Consider the following 27,671-nt stretch of genomic DNA (forward strand, 5'->3'; position numbering starts at 1 on the left):
CATTAGCATGTGACTAGCATGTGACTAGCATTCCCACCGAACACTGCCGGTGAATTTACTAAATTACTCACAATAAACGTTCACAAAAAGCATAACAATTATTTTAAGAATTATAGATACAGAACTCCTCTATGCACTCGATATGTCCGATTTTAAAATAGCTTTTCGGTGAAAGCACATTTTGCAATATTCTCAGTAGATAGCCCGGCATCACAGGGCTAGCTATTTAGACACCCAGCAAGTTTAGCACTCATCAAAGTCAGATTTACTATAAGAAAAATGTTATTACCTTTGCTGTCTTCGTCAGAATGCACTCCCAGGACTTCTACTTCAATAATAAATGTTGGTTTGGTCCAAAATAATCCATCGTTATATCCAAACAGCAGCGTTTTGTTCGTGCGTTCAAGACACTATCCGAAAGGGTAAATAAGGGTGGCGAGCATGGCGCAATTCGTGACAAAAAAATTCTAAATATTCCATTACCGTACTTCGAAGCATGTCAACCGCTGTTTAAAATACATTTTTATGCCATTTTTCTCATAAAAAAGCGATAATATTGCGACCGGGAATCTGCGTTTAGGTAAACAGACAAAAGAAAAGAAAGCATTCGGTCGACTCGGGCACGCGCCTAAGCCCATAGTACTCTGAGCGGCCACTTGCCAAAAGCGATAAAGTGTTTCAGCCAGAGCCTGCCTCGATATCGTTCAGCTTTTTCCCGGGCTCTGAGAGCCTATGGGAGCCGTAGGAAGTGTCACGTTATTGCAAAGATCCTCAGTCTTCAATAAAAAGAGCCAAGATGAAACACTACTTCTCAGACAGGCCACTTCCTGCATGAAATCTTCTCAGGTTTTGGCCTGCCATATGAGTTCTGTTATACTCACACACCATTCAAACAGTTTTAGAAACTTTAGGGTGTTTTCTATCCAAAGCCAATAATTATATGCATATTCTAGTTACTGGGCAGGAGTAGTAACCAGATTAAATCGGGTACGTTTTTTATCCGGCTGTGTCAATACTGCCCCCTAGCCCTAACAGGTTAAAAGCTAATGCCTCTCAGCTCAACCGTAACCCTGCTAAAGAGCTAAAGCTAATTGATACCATTCCAGCTATTACACACTGAGCTAAATGGCATTTAGTGTCTGCTGTTTCTTTTAGATATTATGCTGTCCCTGATTTATCCTAATCTTCTCGCTTTCTCTTTCTCTCTCTCTCCCTCTATTCTCTCTTTTCTCTCACTTCTGACAATCCATTTCATCCCTCCCCCTCTCCTTTTCTCTCTCCCCCGGTTTTCTCTGACCTACAGTGCCTTCAGAAAGTTTTCACACCCTTGACTTTTTCCACGTTAGTTGTTACAGGTAGAGTTTTAAATTGATTCAATTTAGATTTTGTGTCACTGATCTACACACAATACCCCATAATGTCAAAGTGGAATTATGTTTTTAGAAGTGTTTACAAATTAATAAAAAATGAAAAGCTGGAAAGTCTTGCGTCAATAAATGTTCAACCCTTTTGTAATGGCAAGCTTAAATAAGTCACTACAAAGATACAGGCACCCTTCCTAACTCAGTTGCCAGAGAGAAAGGAAACTGTTACAGAGTTTAGAGTTTAATGGCTGTGATAGGAGATAACTGAGGATGGCTCAACAACATTGTAGTTATCCACAATACTAATATAAATGACAGAATGCAAAGAAGGAAGCCTATACAGGAAACCTGTAATCCAACACAACACACCACGGAGTACCACTCTTCATATTTTCAACCATGGTGGCTGGATCATGTTATGGGTATGCTTGTCATCGGCAAAGACTAGAGTTTTTTTAGGATAAAAAGAAATGGAATAGAGCTAAGCACAGGCAAAGTCTTAGAGAAAAACTTGGTTTAGTCTGCTTTCCAACAGAAACTGGGAGATGTGTCTTTGTCATCATTAAAGGTGAAGACTGTTATTTTATCAAATCAATTCTCTGTAATTATTATTACATGATTAAACTAATCATGCAAATTTAATTAACTAGGAAGTCAGGGCACCACGGAAAATCTTCAGATTACAAAGTTATAATTTTCAGAATATTACTTTTCAGATATTTTAATATCTGATCAATTAGTCTTCTGTTAATGAATTATTCTTTACCTCATGTCAGTCTCATCTGAACGTCGTAAATTGTTGGTTATCTGCACAAACCCAGCCTTTACTATAAATCATCCATACACCAATTTGCTTAATCATTTATTTACTAACTAACTAAATAATCACAGAAATGCATAAACAAACAAACCGTATATATTGGTTACTAACAATGATAGGGAAGATTCCCTAGTGGGCTAAACCGATATGACGGCTTGGTGGACAAAGGGAAAGGGGTGTATAAATATACAGTCTATAAATATATACATTGAAATGCTAATCCTTCGCACATGAACGCTCACTCATTAAGGAATAATTGCAATCAATGTATATTTACGCCCATATGTCGTTGTGATCTTCTCTGTTGGAATCATCGGTCCGTCTGTTGGAGAGTCAGTTCATCAGAGAGTCTCTGGTTACTCATGGTGGTTGCTCTATCGGCGGCTCCTGATAATGTCAGTTGTAATGGATACGTCATGCTTCCATTGTTCTTAGAGTAGATGTTTTGGCGGTTGTCGGTATTCGCATCCCAAATTTACATAATTTGTAGCTGCAGACTAGTAATTAGTATCTAAGATTTGCTCTTATTCTGTAGGGATTGATAGTCTCAGAGTTTAACCATTTCCAGGCGTGTAGCCAATGCTCCACATGGTATGGTTTTCTAATCTTGGTACTCAAACCTGTGCCACCTCAGCTTACACCGAGGTCTTAACTATTCACAATCACAGCTCACACTGTGGGTTTGCTTAGTCTGAAGAGGATTTTCTTAAGGGGGGCTTTTATTCGTAACAGTAGAAAAGGCGGTTCCATGACGCTGGATCATGTCTGCGCTCACGGGGGCGTGGCCGCTGACTAGTTAAACTTTACAGGGAACACAATTCTATCAAAATTAAAGGTTAACATCACATTACATTATTTCACAAAGAGTTTCATCTTTACTCATTCATTTTATACAAGAATTAGATGCAAACACCATAATTGAGAAATGTACACATTCAGAGATATAGTTATGTGTGTTTTCTGTCCTTCGTGAAGTCACCAGATGAAACACACTCAACATAACTGTCCCTTAAGTGTCCACGGACCCTTCCCACATTCTCACAAGTGGACTTACAGTTTTATTTTCCCATTTTGGGGATTTAGGAGTTCGGCCACGTGAAATCCTTTGTTCAATCGGTGGTCTCCCTCTCTGCATGAAAAGGGGAAGAGAGTCTCCACCAGGAATTTACGACAGGAGATAATAGAACCTGGGTGTAGGAGAGAGTGAGAGAGGGGGAAGCCACGATCTACACCCAGAAAGGGCCACGTCATGACAGAGACAAATTAACCTTTCAACAGGACAATTACCTAAAACACAAGGCCAAAATATACACTGTGGTTGCTTACTAAGACAACATTGAATGTACCTGAGTGGCCTAGTTACATTTTTTACTTAAATTGGCTCTATGGCAAGACTTGGAAATGGCTGTCTAGCAATGTTCAACTTGACAGAGCTTGAATATTTTTTTTAAGTATAATGGCCAAATATTGTACCATCCAGGTGTGCTAAGCTCTTAAGAGTGTCAGAGCTGTACTTGCTGCCAAAGCTGATTCTAACATGTATTGACTCAAGGGGTTGAATACTTATCTAATGAAGATATATTGCGGTTTTATTTTCATAAAAAATAAAAAACAATTTACTTTTTCTTCCACTTTGACATTGAGCATTTTGTGTGGATCATTGACAAAAAAAGGACACATTTTGATCCCACTTTGTAACACAACAAAATTTGAAAAAAGTCAAGGAGTGTGAATACTTTCTGAAGGCACTGTATTTCCTCTTTTCTCTGTGACATCAGCACGTGATAAAGACTTGCCTATAAATAAACTTCAGCTTTGAGAAATGGCGTGGGATAAGAAGCAGGGTGGAGGGTTAGGGGAATGGGGGGAGGGGGTTTGGTAATTACAGCACTGTTTGTCTACACAGCTGATCCCCTGATAATGACAATACACAGGCACACGCTCACACACACACACACTAGAGTGGCCGAGTGAATGGCACAAATTGTCTCAGTGCTCCAACTCAAGACTGAAACATTTATGTTTTTTAGGGAGATGCATAATGTGATGAGATAGTATCTTTTCCACTATTAAAAGAAACAAACACGCTCCAAAAAGCCTAGCAGTGTGTAGCGAGTTGCTGTGTGTACGGTCTTTGACACGAATGCGCCCATGTGTCTCTCATGATGATGATTAGTTATGAAATGTATAGTGCTCTTTAACACATGTATGTTATGTAACATATGTTTTGTATGCTGTGTGTTTTGCAGAATCAGATAGCCATTTTGTTCCTGACCCAGATTCGCTGCGGGATACTCTCCGAGAGTTGCTGCCCCCCAAACAGTCTGTTATGCCCCCCAAGTGGCTGATGAGCTCCACCCCCGAGCCCGGCAGCGAAGGGTCACCCTCACCCCACACCCCATCTAATCACCCTGCAACCACATACTCTTCCTCCTCCTCTTCTTCCTCTGCAGTAGCAAAGCCTGCCCGAACTGTCTCCTCTGCAGGCGCCAACACCCAATCTTCAGCAATAGTGTCCCTTGCGCCATCCTCCACCCCCCAGGCGACCAAGCAGCCTCCCCTCCCCCTGCCCAAGCCCGTCAACAGGGGCATTAATGCTGCCATGTTGGGTGAGTAGTAGTAGTACTAGTTGTGGTGGTTGTAGTAGTAGGGGCCTGTTTAATCACAGAATGGCAGAATTAGCCAATGAGATGCCAGGGGAGACCAGGTGCAGCTTGCATCGATGCACACACATTCACTCATGTGCACGTGCGCACATGCACAATCAGTGGAGCTTCCACGCGTAACTTCTAGTCACGTGTCATATGCATACATGTCTGCAGAAGACTCATGTTACATGCATAAGGGTTACTACAAGGGACACGTGCACGTTTCACGCATTCTCACACACACACACTTTGCCACTCTCATCCTTATAATGATGTTATCCCTGCGGCTCCAGCAGCTGTTCCCCAGCCGATGACTTAATAAGACTGAACTATTTTAGGCAGCAGAGCAGATTTTCCCTGGCATTGTACTCTCCCAGGACACCACTGACTCTGGTGGCTCTGAGCCTGCTCCTGCTCAGCTCCATGCGAAGACAATATTGTTGTTTTTGTTTTTACCAGGGGCGTTTCTCGTTAGGGGAGTCTGACTTTATTCACTGTTGTTCTCTTTGAGATCTGATACGCGTATTACCTTAGGACTGTTTAAACACATTTTTTGTATATAATTCCTTTATCATTATTACATGTAGGTTGGTTGGTTTAGCCTGGAGCTAGTAGGCTTGGAAGTCATTTGCCGTGTGCTCGTTTGTCACCTATTCGCCATCTATAGTCTGTCAAGCTATTTTCATATGTACGTTCTAGAATGTGTGTAGACATTTCAGCTGTTATGTAAACAATTATGTAAACAATTCCGATGAATTAACCATGTCGGATATGTTAAAAATGGGGCATAGAATACTCTGAAAAATGGTTTTCATGATGTAGTCATGTAGCAGGAAGGAGAAATGGCATTAAGAAGTTGCTTCGCTGATAAACTTTCTGCATTCTTAATTTGGTAGAATTACAATACGTTCAGTTATTGTCTACAATGCATTTTAGCCAGTGCATTTTGTTAGGTAATGTTCAAATCAAGGTTATAAAGAACTACTGGGAAAAGTTATGGGATACTTGTAGGTTTTGTAGATTTAAAATCTCATCCGGCATGGTACTGAATATGCAATCATTGCTTCCCCAGCTGTTGTTGAAACATCAAACTGTATATGAATGCTAGCTGAGCCTGTAGTGACTGTTTTCAAAGGTATTCCACTAGTTAATTAGGAATATTCCTAACAGTTAGCTAGGTACAGAGTGATTACTTCCAACGGCTAACCTAGAGGGCCCAAAACTGAAGGAGTTTTGATTTCCTCTCTTCACTTTCCGCACTTGGTGCCCCTCTCACAGCCCAGGCAAGCTCCTCAGACACTTAGCGTAACACTCTAATTAAACAGACCCTCTTGTTCTGGGTGCTAGTAGTGCGTTCAGTGTAAGCATATCCACCTTGGTCGTGTTCATTAGACACCACACGTTTAAAAAAATGACTGTAACCAGGAAGGACTACCTGGACTGTTTTTAAAATGGTGTGCCCTGGTGTAGTTAAGGTGACCAGATATTGGAATTGAAAATCAGGGATTTTTTTATATGGGGCTAGTTGTGCAAAAATATAGAAAAAAAACAATGGTATGGAACTATAGTTAACTATCAATTTTCGATATATTCCATTCAAATACGTGTATTAATTATAACACAGAAATTGATTACCCCTCCAAAGTTTTCTTAGGCTAGTCATTTTAGAATCACCTGTTTAGTAGCCTGGGCCCTCATTTATCAATGTTGCGTACGAACAGAAATGTTCGTAAAACATGCGTGTGATCATTTCTAAGCAATGTGTGGGATTCAACAATTTGTACTTACAGTTGAAGTCGGAAGTTTACATACACTTAGGTTGGAGTCATTAAAACTTGTTTTTCAAACACTCCACAAATTTCTTGTTAACAAACTATAGTTTTGGCAAGTCGGTTAAGACATCAACTTTGTGCATGACACAAGTAATTTTTCCAACAATTGTTTACAGACAGATTATTCCACTTCACTGTATCACAATTCCAGTGGATCAGAAATGTACATACACTAAGTTGACTGTGCCTTTAAACTGCTTGGAAAATTCCAGAAAATTATGCCATGGCTTTAGAAGCTTCTGATAGGCTAATTGACATAATTTGAGTCAATTGAAGGTGTACCTGTGGATGTATTTCAAGGCCTACCTTCAAACTCAGTGCCTCTGCTTGACATCATGGAAAATCAAAAGAAATCAGCCAAGACCTCAGGAAAACAAAATGTAGACCTCCACAAGTCTGGTTCATCCTTGGGAGCAATTTCCAAATGCCTGAAGGTACCACGTTCATCTATACAAACAATAGTACGCAAGTATAAACACCATGGGATCACGTAGCCGTCATACCGCTCATGAAGGAGACACGTTCTGTCTCCTAGAGATTAACGTACTTTGGTGCGAAAAGTGTAAATCAATCCCAGAACAACAGCAAAGGACCCTGTGAAGATGCTGGTGGAAACAGGTACAAAAGTATCTATAGCCACAGTAAAATGAGTCCTATATCGACATAACCTGAAAGGCTGCTCAGCAAGGAAGAAGCCAGTGCTCCAAAAATGCCATAAAAAAACAAGACTACGGTTTGCAAATGCACATGGGGACAAAGATCATACTTTTGGGAGAAATGTCATCTGGTCTGATGAAACAAAAATAAAACTGTTTGGCCATAATGACCATCGTTATGTTTGGCGGAAAAAGGGGGAGGCTTGCAAGCCGAAGAACACTATCCCAACCGTGAAGCAGGGGGTGGCAGCATCATGTTGTAGCTGTGCTTTGCTGCAGGAGGGACTGGTGCACTTCACAAAATAGATGGCATCATGAGGCAGGACAATTACGTGGATATATTGAAGCAACATCTCAAGACATCAATCAGGAAGTTAAAGCTTGGTCGTAAATGGGTCTTTGAAATGGACAATGACCTCAAGCATATTTCAAAAGTTGTGTCAAAATGGCTTAAGGACAACAAAGTCAAGGTATTGGAGTGACCATCACGAAGCCCTGACCTCAATCCCATAGAAATTTTGTGGGCAGAACTGAAAAAGCATGTGCGAGCAAGGAGGCCTACAAACCTGACTCAGTTACACCAGCTCTGTCAGGAGGAATGGGCCAAAATTCACCCATCTTATTGTGGGAAGCTTGTGAAAGGCTACTCAAAACATTTGACCCAAGTTAAACAATTTAAAGGCAATGCTACGAAATACTAATTGCGTGTATGTAAACTTCTGACCCACTGGGAATGTGATGAAAGAAATAAAAGCTGAAAGAAATAATTATCTCTACTATTAGAAGCTGACAATCTGACATGATATACTTGAGAATGTGCGTAAATTTAAGCACACCTCTGACCATGCGTACTCACAGCACCTTGTGGTAGAAAAGTCAAACTGCTAATGAAATACCATCCACCAAATGGTGGAGAAAGGATTGACATACTGGACCAAATCATAAACTATGAAGAAAAAAAGATAATACATGAATAGTTTATTCATGTATTTCTTTTATAGACACTTCAGCTACAAATAGTTTTCTCAGGGTGCTATCGAATTCATAAACATGAAAGCATTTCAGCCTAATTGAATAATAAAGTCAATTAGAAAGAGTTGAATGTAAGGTTGAAGGCAATTTAGTTAAACCAGTTAAATAATATATAAGGCAACACTGAGGAATTGTGACTTGTCCAAAATAGCAAATCTTGCATTGCTGGAGGATCTGGCACCAGCTACATTACGCAGGGAGCGTATTTTCAAAGAGTGTGCTGTTTTTTTTGCTGAGAGCGACGCTTAGCTTATTAGTAGATTTCGTTTTCCAAGGCATATTTTATTGTGTCTCTGCAACCAACTCTCTCCAGTATTAGAAAGGGAGACGAAACGCACCAATGCCATCCCAGTGCGTACCCAAGTCCTCTCCTCCCTGGGATTTTTGGCCACTGGAACATTCCAACGGGATATTGCGGATCTGTCTGGCATTTCACAACCAACCATGAGCCGAATATTGCCTGCAGTCCTTCATGGCATTATTTCATTGACCCCACTGCATACAGTTTCCGTACACTGCTGTGCAACAGGCCAGAGTGAAAAGGGATTTCCATACCATAGCTGGATGTCATTGGAGCAATTGGCTGCACCCACATCGAAATTAAAGCACCATCTTTGAGCAAATTCAACTTTGTCAACAGAAAAGGTTTCCATTCTGTCAATGTGCAGGTCATCTGTGATTCACATTTGGCTTTGTTGAATGTAGTGGCCAAATGGCCAGGTGGGACACATGATTAATTCATTGTGCAGAACAGTTCAGTCGGCCTTAGCCTCTAGGAAGGAGCTGTTGGGGATGGATGGCTTATTGGTAAGTGACTTGTGTTTTATTTGCAAGGTTTTATTTGCCATGTTAGACCGCTACTGGGAAACAAGATCTGAATGTTGTGTTCATAACTGCAGGAGACCGGGGCTACCCATTAAAAACATGGCTGATGACTCCCCTCACAAACCCCTCAAACCAACAAGAGGCAAGGTACAACCAAGCCCACGTATGCAGAAGAACAGTGGAGCGCACCATAGGCCTGCTGAAAGGGCGTTTGTCTGGGACAGGAAGCACACTGCGATACCAGCCAAGCAAGATTTGCCACTGAAATGACGTGCCTTCAAATGCCATTACGTGAATGTAATACAATGTGCAAATTCCGTTTTAGGTTTGCTACATTGTCAAGGATTGCAGTGTGCTCCACAACATTGCAATCAAAATTGGCATTCCACTGAATGATCCACCCAGACCTGATGAGCACATGCCTGACAGGGAGTGTTTCCCACCACCCATAGCGCTGGCACTAAGGACAAGAGTCAATATCATACAAAGGTTTTAGGTATGGTATCTGTTCTTCCAAATATTGTAATCAAATCGACAAGGAAAACACATTTACATTGCACCAGTATTTGCCTCTCAGGCCGTTGCATACATCCTCCAGCTGCTGTTTGAATCTAAGAATTGATGTATTGATCTCGTTGTTTCAGGACTGCGTCAGTCAAAATATGCGGCGCAGCTGAAGCGCTCGCCAAAGAGGACACCCTTCTTGTAGGCCTGGGGATGGCTGAGGGGTCAGGCAAATCACCCATATCTGTAAAGATTTCATGTTTTGTAATTTTGGTTATATTCATTTTGTTACATTTATATATTTAGATGTGGTGCATGTCTGAATGTGGTTGCGAAAGTAAAGCTTGACTTACCAGCAGTTGGTGTGTCTGATATTCCTTCAGGGTCTGGGAGAGGGTCCTCAGTATCACCATCACAAATGATGCCAGACACTGAGGTCTCTCCAATTATGCTGTCAATGCGCTGATCCATAGCAGACAGTGAAGAGTCACCCTACCCTTCTCCTTTTACACTTATATCTTCCACCGGTGATGAAAAGTTCTATTTCTGCAGTTTTTTTCTTTGTGTTCTTTGATTTCTCCATGTTGGCGGACAGAAATTAGTGACATTTCTTGCAGATTTGAATTGAAGGTTTGTGACCATAAATGGACATTTAGGGCAGTTCTTTATGTAAATTACATTTACATTACATTTTAGTCATTTAGCAGACGCTCTTATCCAGAGCGACTTACAGTAGTGAATGCATACATTTCATACATTTTTTTTCTGTGCTGGCCCCCCGTGGGAAACGAACCCACAACCCTGGCGTTGCAAACACCATGCTCTACCAACTGAGCTACAGGGAAGGCTGATGGCCATGCAAAAGCTCATTTAATTGTGTGGCTTCCAGCCAAATAGCGTTACACTTCTGTTGTCATCGGATGAAAATGAAGCTATATTCTGCCGAATGTGTTGCACCAATGTATTTTCTCTGAAGGATAGCTATAGTTGCACGTCCCTGATCACTCTGTTGAAGCAAAAAAACACTTGACTTTCAATATAAAACGTGAGTGAAATGTTTTAAAAACGCAGATTTTTCTGATGGTCTGTTTTAAAAATGACGATTAATTAACTCTAACGCGACCCCTGCATATCTACCCCTCATCCCGCCACTTCTCTCCTCCTCCATAGCGCCGAAGGCTCAAAACATCAACCTCCATCTCTTCTCCTCTATTTCACTCATCCCTCCATGGCACCTGTCAGACCAGGCAGGATGGAACCAGATATGATGAGCACTACAGGAAAAACAACCTGAAGGCATAGGCTAGACGCGTACACACACACACACAAACACACACACACACACACCTAGGGCTTTGACAGTCATGGAATTTTGAATGCCGGTTATTGGTCAGCCAAATGACTGTGGTTACAGTAATAACCGTTTGAATAACCGTTTGTTTAATTTTTAAAAGACACATTTTCCTCTCCTCCGCTCCTGACTGCATGTGCTGCTGCTGCTGCAGGGAGGGGGGCGTTGCCTAGACAACCCAACTCGTTTGCTACAACACCTTACTTGTTTCAGCCAGAAGTAAATGAAACTTCACGTGCACTAGCACAGTGTTTTACAATGTGTTTGATTTATCAAGGCAAAATACTTACAGGTGTCTGTAAATCAAGCATACGAGCAATTGATAAATACCAACTTTGTTTGTAGTTGCGAACATTCTACATTTTTATTTGTACGAGTTAATTTAGAACATTGATAAATGAGGGCCCTGGTGGGCATGGTTGTTAATGCGGTGGTTACATGTTTGTATCAATGAACGAACGTTCTCATCAATGGTCAAACAAGTTTGGTACAGGGATAGACAATTTGTACATGCAAATCTGACTGGATACAGCATTTTGATTATTGAAATATCAACCTCAATGTAACTTCACAGTTGCATCTTTCTTTCTGAGGGATAATCGGGGATATTTTCAGGGACAGCTCTAGCCGGGGACAGGCCACTAAAGTTGGGGACTGTCCCTGTAAATCAGGGACGTCTGGTCACCCTATACACACTGTATACATTCAGCCAGCCTATATGAGAGCTGAAGGCCTGCGTGTCGTACCTCTCGTCCCCCGCCAGCCTCCACTCTACAGGGGGGTGTGAACCAGAATGACTCCCAACTGCCCCTCTACTGGTCCTGCTGGAAACGCGAGGGCGACTATGACGTCTACCTGTCCCTCCCTGTCTACCTGTGTCGACGGGACGGCAGAGGCCTGCGGTCAGGTAAAACAAAGGATGCCCACCAATGCCCCTCTTCACTAGCATCGCCGAAGCAATGGTGCCCACCCTGTCTCTCTAACGTCTTCCCGAGCCTGCGTTGTGTGTGTGTGGCTGTATGCCCCGCCCTGTTAACGTCAACCTTCTGGTCACCTGCGTCATCATATTGCATCATCCTGACTTGAAATGCCTCATGCCAAATGCTACCTGGATGCTACTGCTGGACTAACCTATAACGGCCTGGATTGAGTGCTCTCTTATGCTCATGCCACGTTAGGCTGCATGCACGTAACAAGGTTGAATGAGAGTGAGGTGTGCGTGTAAGTGGGTTTAAGTGGGTGTATGTGGGTGTCTGAGCACCATATGTGTACTACCACCTCTGGCGTGAATGGGGGAGTAACTGAGTGTCTCCCGTGATGGCTAGCTGTGGCTGCGCAGCGCAGACCAGGCTGCCCCATAAAGGCTAATCCACACATCTGCTCTGGAGAAAGAAAGGAGAGAAGGGCAGATGAAGGGCTTGACTCTGTTTAAAGCAGATGTTATAGTCCAATCCAGTCTACTGCATGCTTCATGTCTGGCGCTTAAATCGGTCAGCTGCTGTGATCTATTGTACTCCAGTATGTAGTATGTGTCCATGGCTTTGTATTTTAATGCTATTTCATGTTGACACATCCGTCAGCAACTGCATCAAGCTTACATATTTAAAGGTTTGCATGCAATCGCAAAATGTCTATTCCAGCTTGGTTGAACAGGGTTTTTTCATAATTCTCAGTTCAGAGAGGCTAAGAGACGATGGATGAATACTGGCCAATTCGATTTGTGTATGGTCTGTGTGTGTTCTAGAGCATGTGTACTTATTCAAACCCTCACTGTAACCTTGATTGCCACATGCACCCGTTTGTAATGTAAGACCCTGTCCAATGCACTCATGTGACCTGGGTTTGTGGATCTATGCATTCATGTGGACTCAGTCATGTGATCTGGGTGTGTATATCCATTCATGTGCACTCACCCATGTTAATTGGGCTCGATCTTACATGTAAATTTAGACATAAACAAGCATGTGCACTCACTTGATCCGCAGTTGAAAGGCCAGATTTAGGTTAATGAAGTAAGTGAACACCTTCAATAAACTGTGTTTCTCAATCCCACAGGCAACCTCACCCAGGCCGGTACCAGCCTTGTGCCAACTAAGCCCTCCCCACCGATGCCCCCCAAGAGGACCACCCCTGTCACAAAGCGCAACCCGGAGGACCCCTCTGCGTCCACCCAGTCTGTCCCCCCCCCCTCCCCCCCCCTGCTTTCTCCTGAGGACCATCATAACCACTCATTGGGCTTCCAGATGCCTCCCCCGTCCCCGCCCTTACCCAACTACATCCCCCCTTCTCCCCCCCGCCAGCATCTGCACGCGCACTACCTCCACCACCAGCACTCCTACCAACATCCCATCCCCCAGCCCTTGCTCTTTGACCCCCCCAGCCCCACCAGTGAGCCCCCCCAGCGTCCAGCCCCCGTCCCCCTGCACATCATGATCCAGAGGGCCCTGTCCAGCCCTGGCCAGGCCCAACCTCATCCCGACGGCTCCCAGCGTTCAGCCCACTCCCTGCTCTTTGAGACACCGCCCGAGTACCAGGGGGACCGCGGCCGGCCCCTAGCCGTCAGCATCCAGCCTCTGAAACTGTGAGTCCTGTGGATATTTCCTCAATGTTATAGACTTGAGTAAAACACACACCTCAAACATTAGGTGTAAAGTTGGCAAGACCTTGTCTAGGACTTATGAATGAATCTAGCCACACAATCTTTCTGTGATGCCAATGATTTATTATCAGCTCCGTCGATAATATGTGACTGGCGGCTTTTCCTATTTCTGTTGAAAACTCATCTGATCTCCATCGCTCCATTTTTCTCTCTCTCCCCCCTCTCTCTATCAGGACTGAGGATGACTACTCCGAGGAGGATTATGATGATGATGATGATGATGATGATGATGAAGAGGAGGAGTACGATGGGGAGCTTCCCCAGCCAGAACTGGAGCCACGGAGCAGGAGGTGCATGGTGGGAGAGCCCAGCATCAACATCATCCCCGAGGGGCCCAACAGCAGTGAGGAGGAGGAGGAGGAGGAAGAAGAGCAGGACCTGCAAAGGGAAGACAGCGACTCGGACGGGCCAGTGCTCTATAAAGATGAAAATTCAGACGAGGATGAGGAGGATGAGCCTCCACCCAGTATGTATCTCTGTCTCACTTGAATTGGGTTATGGATAAACATTTATAGTCAGATACAGCAGCATATTTAAAATACTGTAAAAAGAAATATGCCACCTAGCAGACTCGTTGGCATATTAGAAGTGACTTACAGTAGAGTGAGCGCATACTTTTTGTATGTGACTATGATCCCTGTGGGAATTTACCCCCGATTTGGCATTGTTAGCACTGCACTCTTACCAATTGAGCCACACAGGATACCTATACAGTACCAGTCAAAAGTTTGGACACACCTACAGTGGTTGCTCCACTAAAGGTTTTGCGATTATGCTGCGAGACTTAGAGGTAATATGTGGTTTAGTACGGTACCCTGCGTCACTACTTCATTGCTCCAGACCAGCGCAAGGGGGAGTTAGAGCACTGATTATGCTTTTGGGTCCTACTGTGTCTCTAACTGACAATGAATGGGCGACATGAACCTAAATAGAAAATTATAATTGTGCATGACTTCAGTATTACTTACTAAAACTGTTGTTACACTAAGGTTTTTATTTTATTTTGTTAGGATTATTTTGCTCTTACTGTAGTACTGTAGCCCACTCCCGACCGGTCACGTTGTACAGCGCCTGAGTGGCGCAACGGTCTAAGATACTGCATAAACAGTGCATGCAGTGCTGCTACAGATGCTGGTTCAATACCCGTGCTGGCCTGGGAGAGACCCATGAGATAGATGACTGTAGGTTTTTGGTTTCTCTCCCTCTAAAAACAGAAATAAATCATTCTAATTCTAAATAACAGACTGGCTTTATTTACAAATTAGTAACAATGTCTCTCCCCATGAGATCGTCAAGGCAAAGAGTGGCTACTTTGAAGAATCTCAAACATAAAATCTATTTTATTTTGTTTTGTTTAACACTTTCTTTTTGGTTACTACATGGTTCCATATGTGTTATTTGTTTATATATTTTTGTTGATGTCTTCACTATTATTCTACAATGTAAAAAATAAAGAAAAACCCTTGAATGAGTAGGTGTGTTCAAACTTTGGACTGGTATTGTATATCTTTGTATACCTGACTACATCTCTCTGTGGTTCTTGTTCAGGTGCTTTGGCCAGCAGGGTCAGAAGGAAAGACACGTTAGCTTTGAAACTGAGTAACCGACACGCCCCAGAGAAACATGCTCGAGAGGACAAGTCCAGCGGTCACACCGAACGACGCACTCCGGGACACACACCAGGTCACACACACCAAGGGTCAACAGGGCTGACATGGCAGAGCAGGGAGCAATGGGAGGCCATACGCACACAAATAGGCTCTGCACTCACAAGGTAATAGATAAAGCCACACACTCACTATAATTTTTTTCTCGCTCTTTCCTCTTCTCTCCACATATACACACACCAAATCTAACACAAGGTTGATGTGAACTTCTATCCTCTAGGCGTCTCAGCCAGAGACCCAGTGCAGAGGAGCTGGAGCAGAGAAACATCCTTCAACGTAAGTCTTTCCTACTCCCCATCACAATTTCTCCGACAGGTGAAAGCTTTGTGGTGGAGGCATGGAGCGCTTGCCTTCACCCGTCCGATCACGTCTAAATCAGAGAACTTAAAAGAAGGGAGGAAGGAATAATGCACTTTTATGGAATTAGAATGGGGCCTACGTTTTCACCTAATCACAGCTCAATCCCCACTGGTATTTCTCTCTCAGTAAGGATTCTTGTTATTTATATAAATGAGGCCACATTCCAAGAGCATGAAGCCACTTCTTATCAATGTGGGTTATATTTTTTTTATCTCAGTCGGTGTACTTGTGTATTTGTACCTAGTACCTTTATTAAATCCCATTGGAAAATCCGATTTTTGTGAAATAGACAGCAATTGCACAATTTGGTTAATGTCTGTACAGGGTTCTAAACATTGGTTTGACTCTCTCTCTCCTTTCCAGCCAAGAACCAGGTAGACAGGCAGGCGGAGGTCAGAGAGATCAAACGTAGACTCACCAGGAAGGTAAGACCAGTGACACACACACGCACTACTGTTAGCTGTAATAATATATTTCTCTCATTTAACAGAACATTTATGTATAGAGTATTAACGAGTGAATTGTTATAAAACAAGCTGAGAGAAGGTAGTCTTCTTCAAGGGAGACTGGCAATGAGGCCCTTTATCTACTTCCCCAGATTCAGATGAACTTGTGGATACCATTTTGGCTTTCAAAACAACCTCTAACTTCCTTCATACAGAACACAAATTCATCTGACTTTGGGGAAGTAGATAAAGGGCATCATCCCTTTAAACTCTTCATTTAACTCCTCCTCTAGCTGAGTCAGAGGCCCACGGTTGCTGAGCTACAGGCCAGAAAGATCCTGCGCTTCCATGAGTATGTGGAGGTCACCACAGCCAATGATTACGATCGGCGAGCGGACAAGCCCTGGACCAAGCTAACACCTGCTGACAAGGTACAATCAGCTGTCAGTCATAGCTACCTAAAGCCCACGGCTAAAGCCCACGGCTTGTAATGCACTTATTTATTGACACCAGTGTATCTTATTGCCCAGTAATGGAAGTATATATTTCTGTCTTTACTTTAGCAGTTAGACGCTCTCTTATGCAAGTCTTAACTCTATTAACTTTTCCTCCTTCGTCCAGGCTGCCATTCGGAAGGAGCTCAATGACTTTAAGAGCTCTGAAATGGAGGTTCATGAAGACAGTAGGATCTATACAAGGTACTTCCTCAGCCTATGGACAACATGAAGTTATATACACAATTACATAATATAGATCTTGCATTAACATACCAAGACATTTGTTTCGATCCCTTTAATTGGCAGCTCTTACAGCCTTGGAAAATGCCTTTTTGATATGTTGAGTTGTTGTGATTGATCAAATTATCATTGATGTCCTTTTCTTTAGGTTCCACCGACCTTAGCATCCACCCCATACTGGAAAGCACTTACTTAACCAGTGGCCGGCAGAGTCTCTGGAGAGGAGTCGCAGGGTCTTGGTGCTCCCTAAACAGACTTCCCTTTTATGTTGCTGAATGTACTGTACAGATCATCAAGGAAGGCCCTGGAATTGACTGAATGGAAAACAGGGGGACTGAGGACCAGATGCAGTATTTCTATCGGACAGTAGGGGGTACCAAGTGCCAACAAAGTGAAGAGGTGGCAGCGGGGCTTGACTGAGAGGGCTGACTGGGAGCCACTCTGCCGATGTGTGTTATCCTTCAGGGTTCCACTGACGACGACCTTTTGCCACCTCTTTCGATGTTGCCTTTTTTCTGATTTTACTCTGTATGGCACAGTTAACCCATGTTGCAGAGATGTAAATCTAATAACATTACAGTAATAATAGTCATAATAATGACAGCTACAATAAGAAACACATTAATAATAAATGTTAGAGACAAAGCTGCAGAAAGAGAATGAGGAGGAAGACGACTGTGGGATTTGCCATTCCCAAAACTGGAAAAGCTCTGGGATTTTTGTGTACTTGTGTATAGATTTCTGTGATTTCTTAGACTGAAACTTGAGAGTTCTAATAATGACAACTGTAATTAATGCATAATATTTTGATCACATCAGAAATTACTGCTTTTATTGAACCTGTTTTATAGTGTGCATTTTTACATTTTAATCATTTAGCCGACACTCATCCAGAGTGACTTACAGGAGCAATTAGGGTTAAGTGCCTTGCTCAAGGGCACACCGGCAGATTTTTCGCCTAGTTAGCTTGGGGATTCGAACCAGCGAACTTTCGGTTACTGGCCCAACGTTGTTAACAGCTAGCCTGCCTTGCCTGTATTTATATTTCGCTGTGACGTGGGGTGAGCGTTTGAGCTTTAACTAGTCATAGGAAAGAACACAATGAGGAGGTAGTTGGTGTGCTATTCTTTTTTTTATATGTTTCGTAATTTTTTTGCCAGGCCCTGATCCCCATGCTGACAGTAGAATGCTGTTTTTTCATATCGCAGATTTCTTCATTTCGCTGCATGAGCCAACACACAGTGCAATTATTGAATCAACAGTTTTTTTTATTTACGCTTTTTTATTTGTGTTTTTTGTACTTCTCTACATAGGTCAAACCATGCAATGCTGCAAATAATAGCTGTTTTAAAATGCTAAGATTATGATGATGGCATCTTAAATAAAACAAAAGTTAAAATGTTACAAATCTTTACAGAATGTATCAAAGTCCAGTTAGCGTAGATCAGGATTTGATGAAAAAAACATAATTAGTGGATTTCACGGTTGACAGGGAATTATTTCGACAGGAAAATACTTTTTTATCTGGAGAAATGTTACATGCGTTGTATTCTGGCCAGTAGATTACAGTCCTTTAATGTACAGATGCATTTAGGTTACTGTAGTGTATATATTGTTCTTCCTTATTATTTGAAAATATATGTTAACTATTATAGGTTGCTATTTTTCTAAGCACAAAATATTACTGTATGATTAAACACTACAACAATGGGAATCTTTAAGTGTTCAGTTTTACTTCGTTTTTTTACGAAATGTGGAATTTTAGTAACTGCCTGTAAATAGTGACCTATAATTAAAAACCTTAAATCACTCTTTGAGTCTTTTTGTTGGACTTATGCCGCGTTCACGTGCTAGTCGGAACGAGGAAACAAAAAAATGTTCGACTTGCTAACTGTTTGCAGTTACACGTGCCGCGCTCAAACAATTAGAAAGTCTAACATCTGAGTTTCCTACTTCCGACTAGCACTTGAATGCAGCATTAATAGCTCACTTATGTGAATAAATATATGCGTGCAGGGTAAAGGGATTGTTCACTCCAGAATGAATTGCCTAATTTAGATAGAGTCCCCAATTGTGAAGATCCAGCTAAATCCTGTAATTCCAAATGAATGAGACAATATATCTCATTCATCTGGGATTCAGGCATATAGCTGAATCACAAGAACCTACAAGTGGCTCTAGACTAGTTAATATATTTTTTTTAAATAAAAAAAATCTGGGTAACTAGTACCTTACTGTAGTAGATTTCCATAAAAATAGTTTTAAAAAAAAATTACAATTTTTAGCAAAACAATATTTCTCAAGAAAGAATAATTTTGCTAGGACTAATCACGTTTCCATCCAGTTTTTATGCGAGTAAGTCATACCGTATAAAAAAAATCACAACATGTGTGATGGAAACAGGAAGTTTTGGAACAATTTTATAAATGCTGCCATAATTCGCAGCAGGTCAGCTTGGTGGAAACACGTCTGTTGGGAAAATTTGCATATTTTCGTTATGCGTATTTTAGAATATTTGCATGAAAATGTGTCTCCAATTTAATGGAAATCTAGCTATTGTCTGGGTAGGGAGGGGAAAACGGAAACCTAGCTCTTATTGGCAGAGGTTTGGAACTCTCTTTGTTATTGGTCTATTAACCAATTTACTGCATGGTGATGTCACCATCGAAAGCTGAAACTCCCACTCATGCAAACCTGCTGATTGGAAGGTCCTGTGTCGATAGCAACTATCAGGAAACGACACTGAACATGTCTTTCCCCCTCATAACTTAGCCTACTGTTCTGACTTGGTGGTGCTCATGTAGCCTATAGCCTATTTTGGAGAAATGTAATCATTGAATATTGTAAGAGCTTTCAATGTTTTGTTATATGCCCTATTTATTTATCCTACGGTTCTGACTTGGTGTACAGGGAGAATACTGTAAGAACGGCCCATGTTCTGAATTCTGTCGCTGTACATTTCAAAAGTCCTGAACAAATCGTTATATTGATTACGTCCTTCCTAGCTCACTCATTCATTTCTTAATCAAAGTTACGGATTGCCTCTTATCCGCTCGTCGTTCCCTTATGCCATAGTTTGTACATCTCAATTGTCAGTAGAAACCACATTTGTTTAAGCAAGTCAGCCATATCAGCTATGTTTTTTTAAAGGCAGTAAATGAGGCTGAATGAACTGTTTTACTGCCAGACAAGGCTCTGCCAGGTGTAGCGGTGGTAGGGATTCACTCCATGGTGCTGAAAATAAAGCTCTGCTGTTGGGACATCTTTATGTAGGCCCTAACAGTTTGTGGTCACCGTTTGACACCTTTATAGTGCAATTAATGTGTTGTGTTGTGTTGTGTTGTGCAGTGGCTTTGCTGGCATGCATCACACATTTACATTTTTTTGCCCCACCATGATTTACATGCTAAAAATCGCCTCTGAATACAGGACTAGTAAAGGCCCAGTGCACTACTTTTCAGAAAAAAAATTGTGTTTACCAGCATTTATAACTTGGGCTGGGTTTCTGTATAACACTTTGACATCAGCTTATGCAAAAAAGGGCTTTATAAATACATTTCATTGATTGATTGATTATTATCTGTACAAAACATATATATATATATATATTTTTTTTAACCTTTATTTAACCAGGAAAAGCCCATTGAGACCCAGACTCTCTTTTTCAAGGGAGACCTGGCCAAGAAGGCAGCAACAATCAATACATTACATCATTAAAACATACAACAACATGATCCAGCCAAAAAAATAACATTTACACTCCTCTGTAACAGTGGCACTAACATATCTAGATGAAGCATGGATTGTAGATTATTCCACGCATCTGGTGCACAAGAAGAGAAGGCAGTCTTGCCTAATACTGTGAATGTTCTGGGGACTTTAAGTAGCAACCACCTAGCAGACCGGGTATGGTAACTGCTGGTGGTGAAGGAGACCAGGCTACAGAGGTAAAGAAGGAGTTTACCCAAAAGGGCTTTGTTGATGCACACATACAGATGTATCTTTCTGCGCATATAAAGCGAGGTCCAACCTACCATTTGGTACAAGGTGCAATGGTGGGTGAGTGACTTGGCATTTGTAATAAAGCGCAAGGATGCATGATAAACAGTCCAGTCTCTGTAAGACGGAGGAGGTTGCATGCATATACAACAAGTCGCCATAATCAGTTACAGAGAGAAAAGCTATTGTTTGAGGAGAGTGCACAATTTTGAACATCAAAAGTTATTAAAGGACAACTTGTCATCCAACCAAATACCTAAGTATTTGTAGGATGACACTTTTTCAATGGATAAGCCACCAGATGTGACAATGCTAACATTCTCTGGCAGAGTTCTAGTTCTGGTAAAGGTCATGAATTTTGTTTTTTGTACATTCAAGACCAGTTTGAGACCGTAAAGGGAGGCCTGAAGTGACTGAAAAGCAGTCTGGAGCTCTTCAACAGCCTGAACCAGCGAAGGAGCACATGAATATATAATTGTATCATCTGCATATAGATGTAACTTTGCTGGTTGCATCCCATTTCCCAAATCATTAATAAAAATGTAAAACAACACAGGAGCTAAAATGGAACCCTGGGGCACACCTCTATTAATCTCTATTAATCTCAAGAAAGCTAAACCAATTTTCTGAGACCAATGTTTCTGAGTCTAGCTAGCAACATTTCATGGTCAACTGAATCAAAGGCCTTTGATAAATCCACGAACAGAGCAGCACAATGTTGCTTTTTATCAAGTGCATATAAAAGCAAATTAGATGTTTATGCAAATATGAGGGTGCGTCGATCCGTCCTGATTGGGTGGTTGCGTTCCATTCATGCGGGCAGGCTGCAGGGAGTAAAATATTTTTTGTCTGCTATGTTAAAATATGGCAGAACAATACCACACCACTCACCAAATGTTGTTTGGTTGTTAAAATGGCCCAGCATTGTCTTTAATCATCTTTCTTCTCCATCAGCATCCAGGCTTTGCTCTTGTCATTTTGAGTCTCCAATATTATTCAATAGAGATACAACTAATTACGGCTAGCCCAGTGCCATAATGTGTTTGCCCACTCAATTATCATAACAATACATAGGCCTAACACATCTTATAAAGATTCAAGATGCAATACTAATATGCATTACCAAATACAATTGTTAGGAATTTTGTCCCTTATAAACAGTACACACATATGCTGAAATACTCCAGAGACAAAGGTTTCCCACAAAGAAGGTGCAGGATATGTCTCCAGAATTGGACCCAAATGAGCAAATGGTTACTGCGCAAATCTGAAATCACATCAATGTTTGCTACCCGTAGGATAAGCACCATGCAGAAGAATATGATGATGTGCAAATATGTGTCTTTTTCACGTGTCTCAACCTTTTGAGTAACATGAGGCTTTAACATTTTCTCTCCCTCTTTCAATTTCTCTTTCAGGACATTTTGCTTTTGTGAGGTTTGAGGATGGATACACTGCAAAAAAATCTTCCAAACATCTTATATTCTAGGTGAAGAGCATGTTCCTATCAGACAGCTACAAGATCTTAGGTCAGGAGTAGCCATTCTAGCCATGTGGTCAGATGGCAGATTTTATAGGGCCACTGTTGAGGGAAGACACTTCAAACATCTGTTTTAAAGATCCCAGTGGGTATCAAATGAACAGAGAACCTTTAATTGAAATTCATGCACATAAGTAACAAAGAAATAACAAAACCAGACAAGATTGAAAAAATGTTTTGAAAGAAAAACAATGACAGATTCTTAGATATGGACAAGCGAGAGAAGGGCCGTTTGTGTTTTGCATACTGTCCTTGAGTAGAGTCCTTGAGTAGAATTGTTATGTGTTATTGATGTGTTATTTGTCAAAATATTCATAAAATGTTTTATATAGTTTATTCCAGCCTATGTCTTGCAATGTGCTTGCTACCTTGGATGGTTGGACCGGAATCGATGAAGCAAAACTGAAGAAGGCATTCAACAAGTGTAGGACCAGAGCAGGACAGAGTAGTACTAAAATATTTTTTTTGTGTGCAATGTTCATATTTGCAATAAGGTTAAATTAAGAACATACTGTTATGTGCTTGGTTTAACATGTAGGTTAGACTTTTTGTTGACTAGATCTGGTGGGTGACAACTGCCTATTTTCATCACTACAATATTATTTTTGGGTTTACCTAATGTTTCAAATCAGGTGCTGTATATTCATTTTATTTACGTTCTTACAGTTAATGGAACCCAATCTGTGCTGGGAATGAAAAGTGAGATGCTTTGTTAATATAATAAGTACTGTTGAATACATTTGTTGAACTGTATCAGTTTTTATTCTTGTTTTTAACAGCTAATCATAATTAATACTGCAAATTAATGCTAACAAATTAAATTCTCAATTGTGTCTCATATCTCATTAATCAAGCTCATGTATAGCTTCTGTAGTAATTTTAAGAGAAATAAATGAGACATGGAGGAGACGTTGCACATACAATGTAGATGGCTCAGACTTCTTAGATATTTCTGAAATGATCACCTCAGACAAAGATCATTAGTCTAATAAAAGTCTCAAACTTGTCTCAGGAACTTATCATTATTGCTCCTTTAAAATAGAGGCAAGAATGAGCTCAATGGTATACAATGATGAGACCTCTGCTGATCATACTTCTCGAATACTGCTAAAATTATAATCTCAATTCAACTTCACATGTCTCATAGAAGTCTCTAACTTCATCTCAATATTTCTCCTAAGGGGCCTTTCGGAGCAATAACCCAGACACAAACGGTCATAGAATGATTCAAAATTGAGACGCTCTAGGTAGTCTCAAAAGATAATTGAATGAGCGACAGACTTTTTCCTATGGGTGGGAGCTAACCAACCAGGCTCTAGGCTCTAACTAGAAAAGCAAATGGCTCTGGAATATGAATAATAACGTCAGCTAGGGAGCCAGCCAGCTAACGTTAGCTAGCTAGCTAACAGTGCACTTTAGCTTAAAACGTATAGCTTAAAATGTATAGCTAGCTAAACAATGACGCTAGCTAGGTAAACAAAGTGTAAGTTAACACACGTCATGTAATGTTAGCTAACGAGCCAGCCAGGTAACGTTAGCTAGTTAAACAACAATGAACAGTGTCTTGTTTTGCACGCTTTGTACAAAATAATCAAATGCAATACGACAGGATATTTCTAAAAATAGCTCTTTATTATCTAGCTATAACTGGCATGTTCACGTGTCTCATCAACCGAAGATGACCTCACCACCTGGGTGGTCTTAACCAATCATAGCGCAGTATGATACGGCGGTAAAATGCCTCCAATTAAAATTCTGTATGTTTACACATATGAATATTACATCCCCTTCTATTTAAACAAAAATATATTTTACATATTCTAAGCGTTTCTTTTGAACACATGCTCTGTAGTTTGAACTCAAGGTAAGTAACCATTTATCCTGCATTCTGCACCAACTAAATCAACATAACAGACAATGATTCAGCATACTGTATCTTTCAGAACAAAGGATTCTCAGCAACTCAGCTTTCACTGTAGCAATGGCATCTTAACATTTCAAATACAATACTAAAGCATTTCAGGTCAACTTTTCAATAACAAGTTTACAGTCTGGAACTCTTTTAGGGCAGCGATCCGCCTACACCCTTTGACATTTCACAGGTCTAGGACATTTCTGGGCTTGACCTCTCTTCCTGCCCTTGTTTGATATGATGTTGAGCATGCTTCTGTGTCAGTCAACAGTTATTGTGGTGTTGCAGGTAAGTATGGTGGTTGGTACTGTTGGGTTTTATTTCACTTATTAGATGTGATGCATTACCTTTTACAGTAGATGTAGGCCTAAGTATGAACAGACTGTAATGCACTAAGAGGTTTATATTGTATTAACATAGATTGAGCAACATATAATAGACATGACTAACTGGAGGGTTGCTGGCTAGTAGGAGTGTAGGCTGAGTAGACTCTTGACACACACACACAATGCCTGGTTGTGGGGCCGCTCAAGGACAGGTGTACGGGAGGGGCTGGTAGAATGGAAGATGGCTGTAGCACAAAAGCAGAAACTGTCCTAACTGTTGCATAAAAACAGGCACTGTCCTTGGGTGTCTGACTCTCGGGTACACACATGAAGATAAGCTAGACGACAACTATGCTTGGCAACAAAGATGCGTCTAGAGGCTGCGACCAGCCTGCACGCCAACGATAGGATGAGTAAGTTTAAACCACGCTCATCCTCCCTCTGACAGGCCAGCAGTGAGCGGGAACTATCTCTGTCAGAGTATTTAATGAAGAACTTATGATGTCATTTTCAGTTCTCTGTTTGCCCTGCGAGGTGTTACAGTGAACCCGTATATACGAAGATTGCATTTACCATTTATTCTGCATGACTAATTCTATTAATAAACAGCTGAAAATATATTCAGTAGCCTAGTGTTAAATTTTGTTCTGATACCAGAATTGAATTGACGCAGCCCTAACAATTGGTGACCCCGAACGTGATTCTGGTAGAAGGACTTCGCTGGAACTTGTCCGGCCGATTGGCCATCGCTCTCGTCGGACGGTGTGTTTCACAAATCCTGACCGGTCAAACAAAAGGTAAGCAGACACCTATTGTGAATAATTAAAGTTCTGCATATTGGCATTATCCAAATTTATTTTGTGAAGAACCTGTTTGATGTAAATGACTAAATTGTGGAACGTCCACCTGTTATATTAATAATTTGATTTTGAAACGATTTTGAGAGTTGTGGTGTGATAAATGCAATCTTGAAACCGATCGATCGTTGATGATATAACAAGTGAATGTAATGTACTAGGTATTGAAGTACCAAGTGTGTATGTGGTTAGTCGGCGTACTTAACCGGAATGAGTGTGGGTGGATGTAGGTATAACAGCGATTGTAATGTACTAGGTATTGAAGTACCAAGTGTGTATGTGGTTAGTCGGCGTACTTAACTGGAATGAGTGTGGATGGATCTAGGTATAACAGCGATTGTAATGTACTAGGTATTGAAGTACCAAGTGTGTATGTGGTTAGTCGGCGTACTTAACCGGAATGAGTGTGGATGGATCTAGGTATAACAGCGATTGTAATGTCTAGGTATTGAAGTACCAAGTTTGAGTGTGGCTGTCAAGTCTGGGACTGGTAGCAAGACTGAATGAAGATTGGGAGGTCAACCTAATCGTATGACTGAAGTACATTAGATACTAGTCGGCGTACTGTATCAAGTGTGAATGATCTATGGATAAAGGTGTTATACTGAGTAACCATTGAATGACTGAAGTACATTAGATACAAGTCGGCGTACTGTATCAAGTGTGAATGATCTAAGGATAAAGGTGTTATACTGAGTAACCATTGAATGACTGAAGTACATTAGATACTAGTCGGCGTACTGTATCAAGTGTGAATGATCTACGGATAGAGGTGTTATACTGAGTAAACCACTGAATGACTGAAGTGCATTGGGTATTAAGTCGGCGTACTAATACCAAGTTTGAGTGACCTGCGGGTAAATAAGAGGTCGGGGACGGTCGACCTGAGTTATATCATCTAGCGCTGGGGAAATAAATAACGTTAGAAACGTACGTTAGAGACGTAAATTGACATTGATAGTTAGGTTACCATAGACTGAAATTGAAAGGGATGTAAATTAACATTGATAGTTAGGTTACCATAGACTGAAATTGAATATGACCAATCAGGAGACCGAGAGGGTGCTGAAAGCACTGAAGTCAACACTAGAGATTAATGGGGGTAGAGAAGGGAAAGAGTGGAAAAGGAGGGGGAAAAATTATACAGGGAATGGATAAGAGAAGGTAGTATTAATGCACCCAACGGACTCCCAGTCGACGGGGAGCCCGGTAGAATATTGGAAACGCTAAAACGAAAAACAGACAAAACCTGTTCCGAGTGGAAGCAGGAGGGGGAAGCGCGTAAAGAAATTGCAGGAATTTACGGGAGATGAGCGATACATGGAGTTAATTTTATTTTACAGGGACGATGCACATTAAACACAGTTGTGTATAATGGCAGGGTATTCCTAGCAAACTGAATGGGCCTGTTTGCAGACAAACTGAAGGGGTTTTAAGGTTTTAAGCAATCTTGGGTCAAATTAGTCAAATAGTACGTTAAAATATGGGGTTTCATAGATTGGAAGTAAAATATTTTATCCAAGGGTAGTGTATGTTCAATTAAAGTACACAGAACCGTTGAGGAAGTTTAAAACAAATTATTAATGATTTGAGGAAGTACAATGGAGTTATTATTAGGTTTTGTTTGTAGCTAACGTTTGGGTTTCTGAATCGGTGTAGTATAAGGAATGATGACCAAATGTTCGTGGTTATTTTATGGAAAAAGGAGCGCTTAGCTGTCTTTGGAAAAATACCTAGGGACAGGATATCTTAAAAGGGTATACACACATGACATTTTTAAGTTTTGTTTTCTGAGTTTTAATTAAACGTGTGAAATTATTTTGATAGGGAATGTTCTGGGAACTTGAGATACAAAATCTGGATAAAGTTCTTAGCCTTCATTTATCTAAAGTAGTAAGAAACACGGTTCTGAAAGGGTGGTATGACTTTTGACCCCTCTGGTGACTTTTCCTTTTGTGGTCTGATCAGCCGCAATGAAAAGCCATTTGGATGGTGAATTTAAGGTAATTTGTAATACTGACTTTAAGGGAATTTGTATAACTGATAATTATGATGGAGTTAAATTTCTTAGACACAATTGATCATTTGAACCAACGAGAAGACTAAAAGGGCAAAGCCTTAGACTAAGGGTAGGCT

At 41.2% G+C, this 27,671-nt stretch overlaps 1 protein-coding gene across 6 annotated transcripts in view; it reads left to right on the forward strand.

Annotated features, from left to right (window-relative positions):
* The window catches only part of LOC106605010 (phosphatase and actin regulator 4B), a 75,962-nt gene extending 57,251 nt beyond the window's left edge, over positions 1 to 18,711 (forward strand). For 5 of the 6 annotated variants that reach the window (XM_082975238.1, XM_082975239.1, XM_082975240.1 and 2 more), the window contains 10 exons: positions 4,434 to 4,793; positions 11,796 to 11,939; positions 13,088 to 13,613; positions 13,865 to 14,157; positions 15,240 to 15,465; positions 15,579 to 15,634; positions 16,082 to 16,143; positions 16,458 to 16,595; positions 16,786 to 16,862; positions 17,050 to 18,711. In XM_082975238.1, coding sequence (XP_082831364.1) covers positions 4,434 to 4,793; positions 11,796 to 11,939; positions 13,088 to 13,613; positions 13,865 to 14,157; positions 15,240 to 15,465; positions 15,579 to 15,634; positions 16,082 to 16,143; positions 16,458 to 16,595; positions 16,786 to 16,862; positions 17,050 to 17,065 — 1,898 coding nt within the window. In that variant the 3' untranslated portion in view covers positions 17,066 to 18,711. The remainder of the gene's footprint in view (positions 1 to 4,433; positions 4,794 to 11,795; positions 11,940 to 13,087; positions 13,614 to 13,864; positions 14,158 to 15,239; positions 15,466 to 15,578; positions 15,635 to 16,081; positions 16,144 to 16,457; positions 16,596 to 16,785; positions 16,863 to 17,049) is intronic. The other variant, XM_082975242.1, reaches the window with a different exon arrangement.
* Positions 18,712 to 27,671: the final 8,960 nt, after the last annotated feature.

The sequence above is a fragment of the Salmo salar genome, chromosome 05 (assembly GCF_965601325.2).
Source record: "Salmo salar chromosome 05, fSalSal1, whole genome shotgun sequence".
NCBI classification, from domain to species: Eukaryota; Metazoa; Chordata; class Actinopteri; order Salmoniformes; family Salmonidae; genus Salmo; species Salmo salar.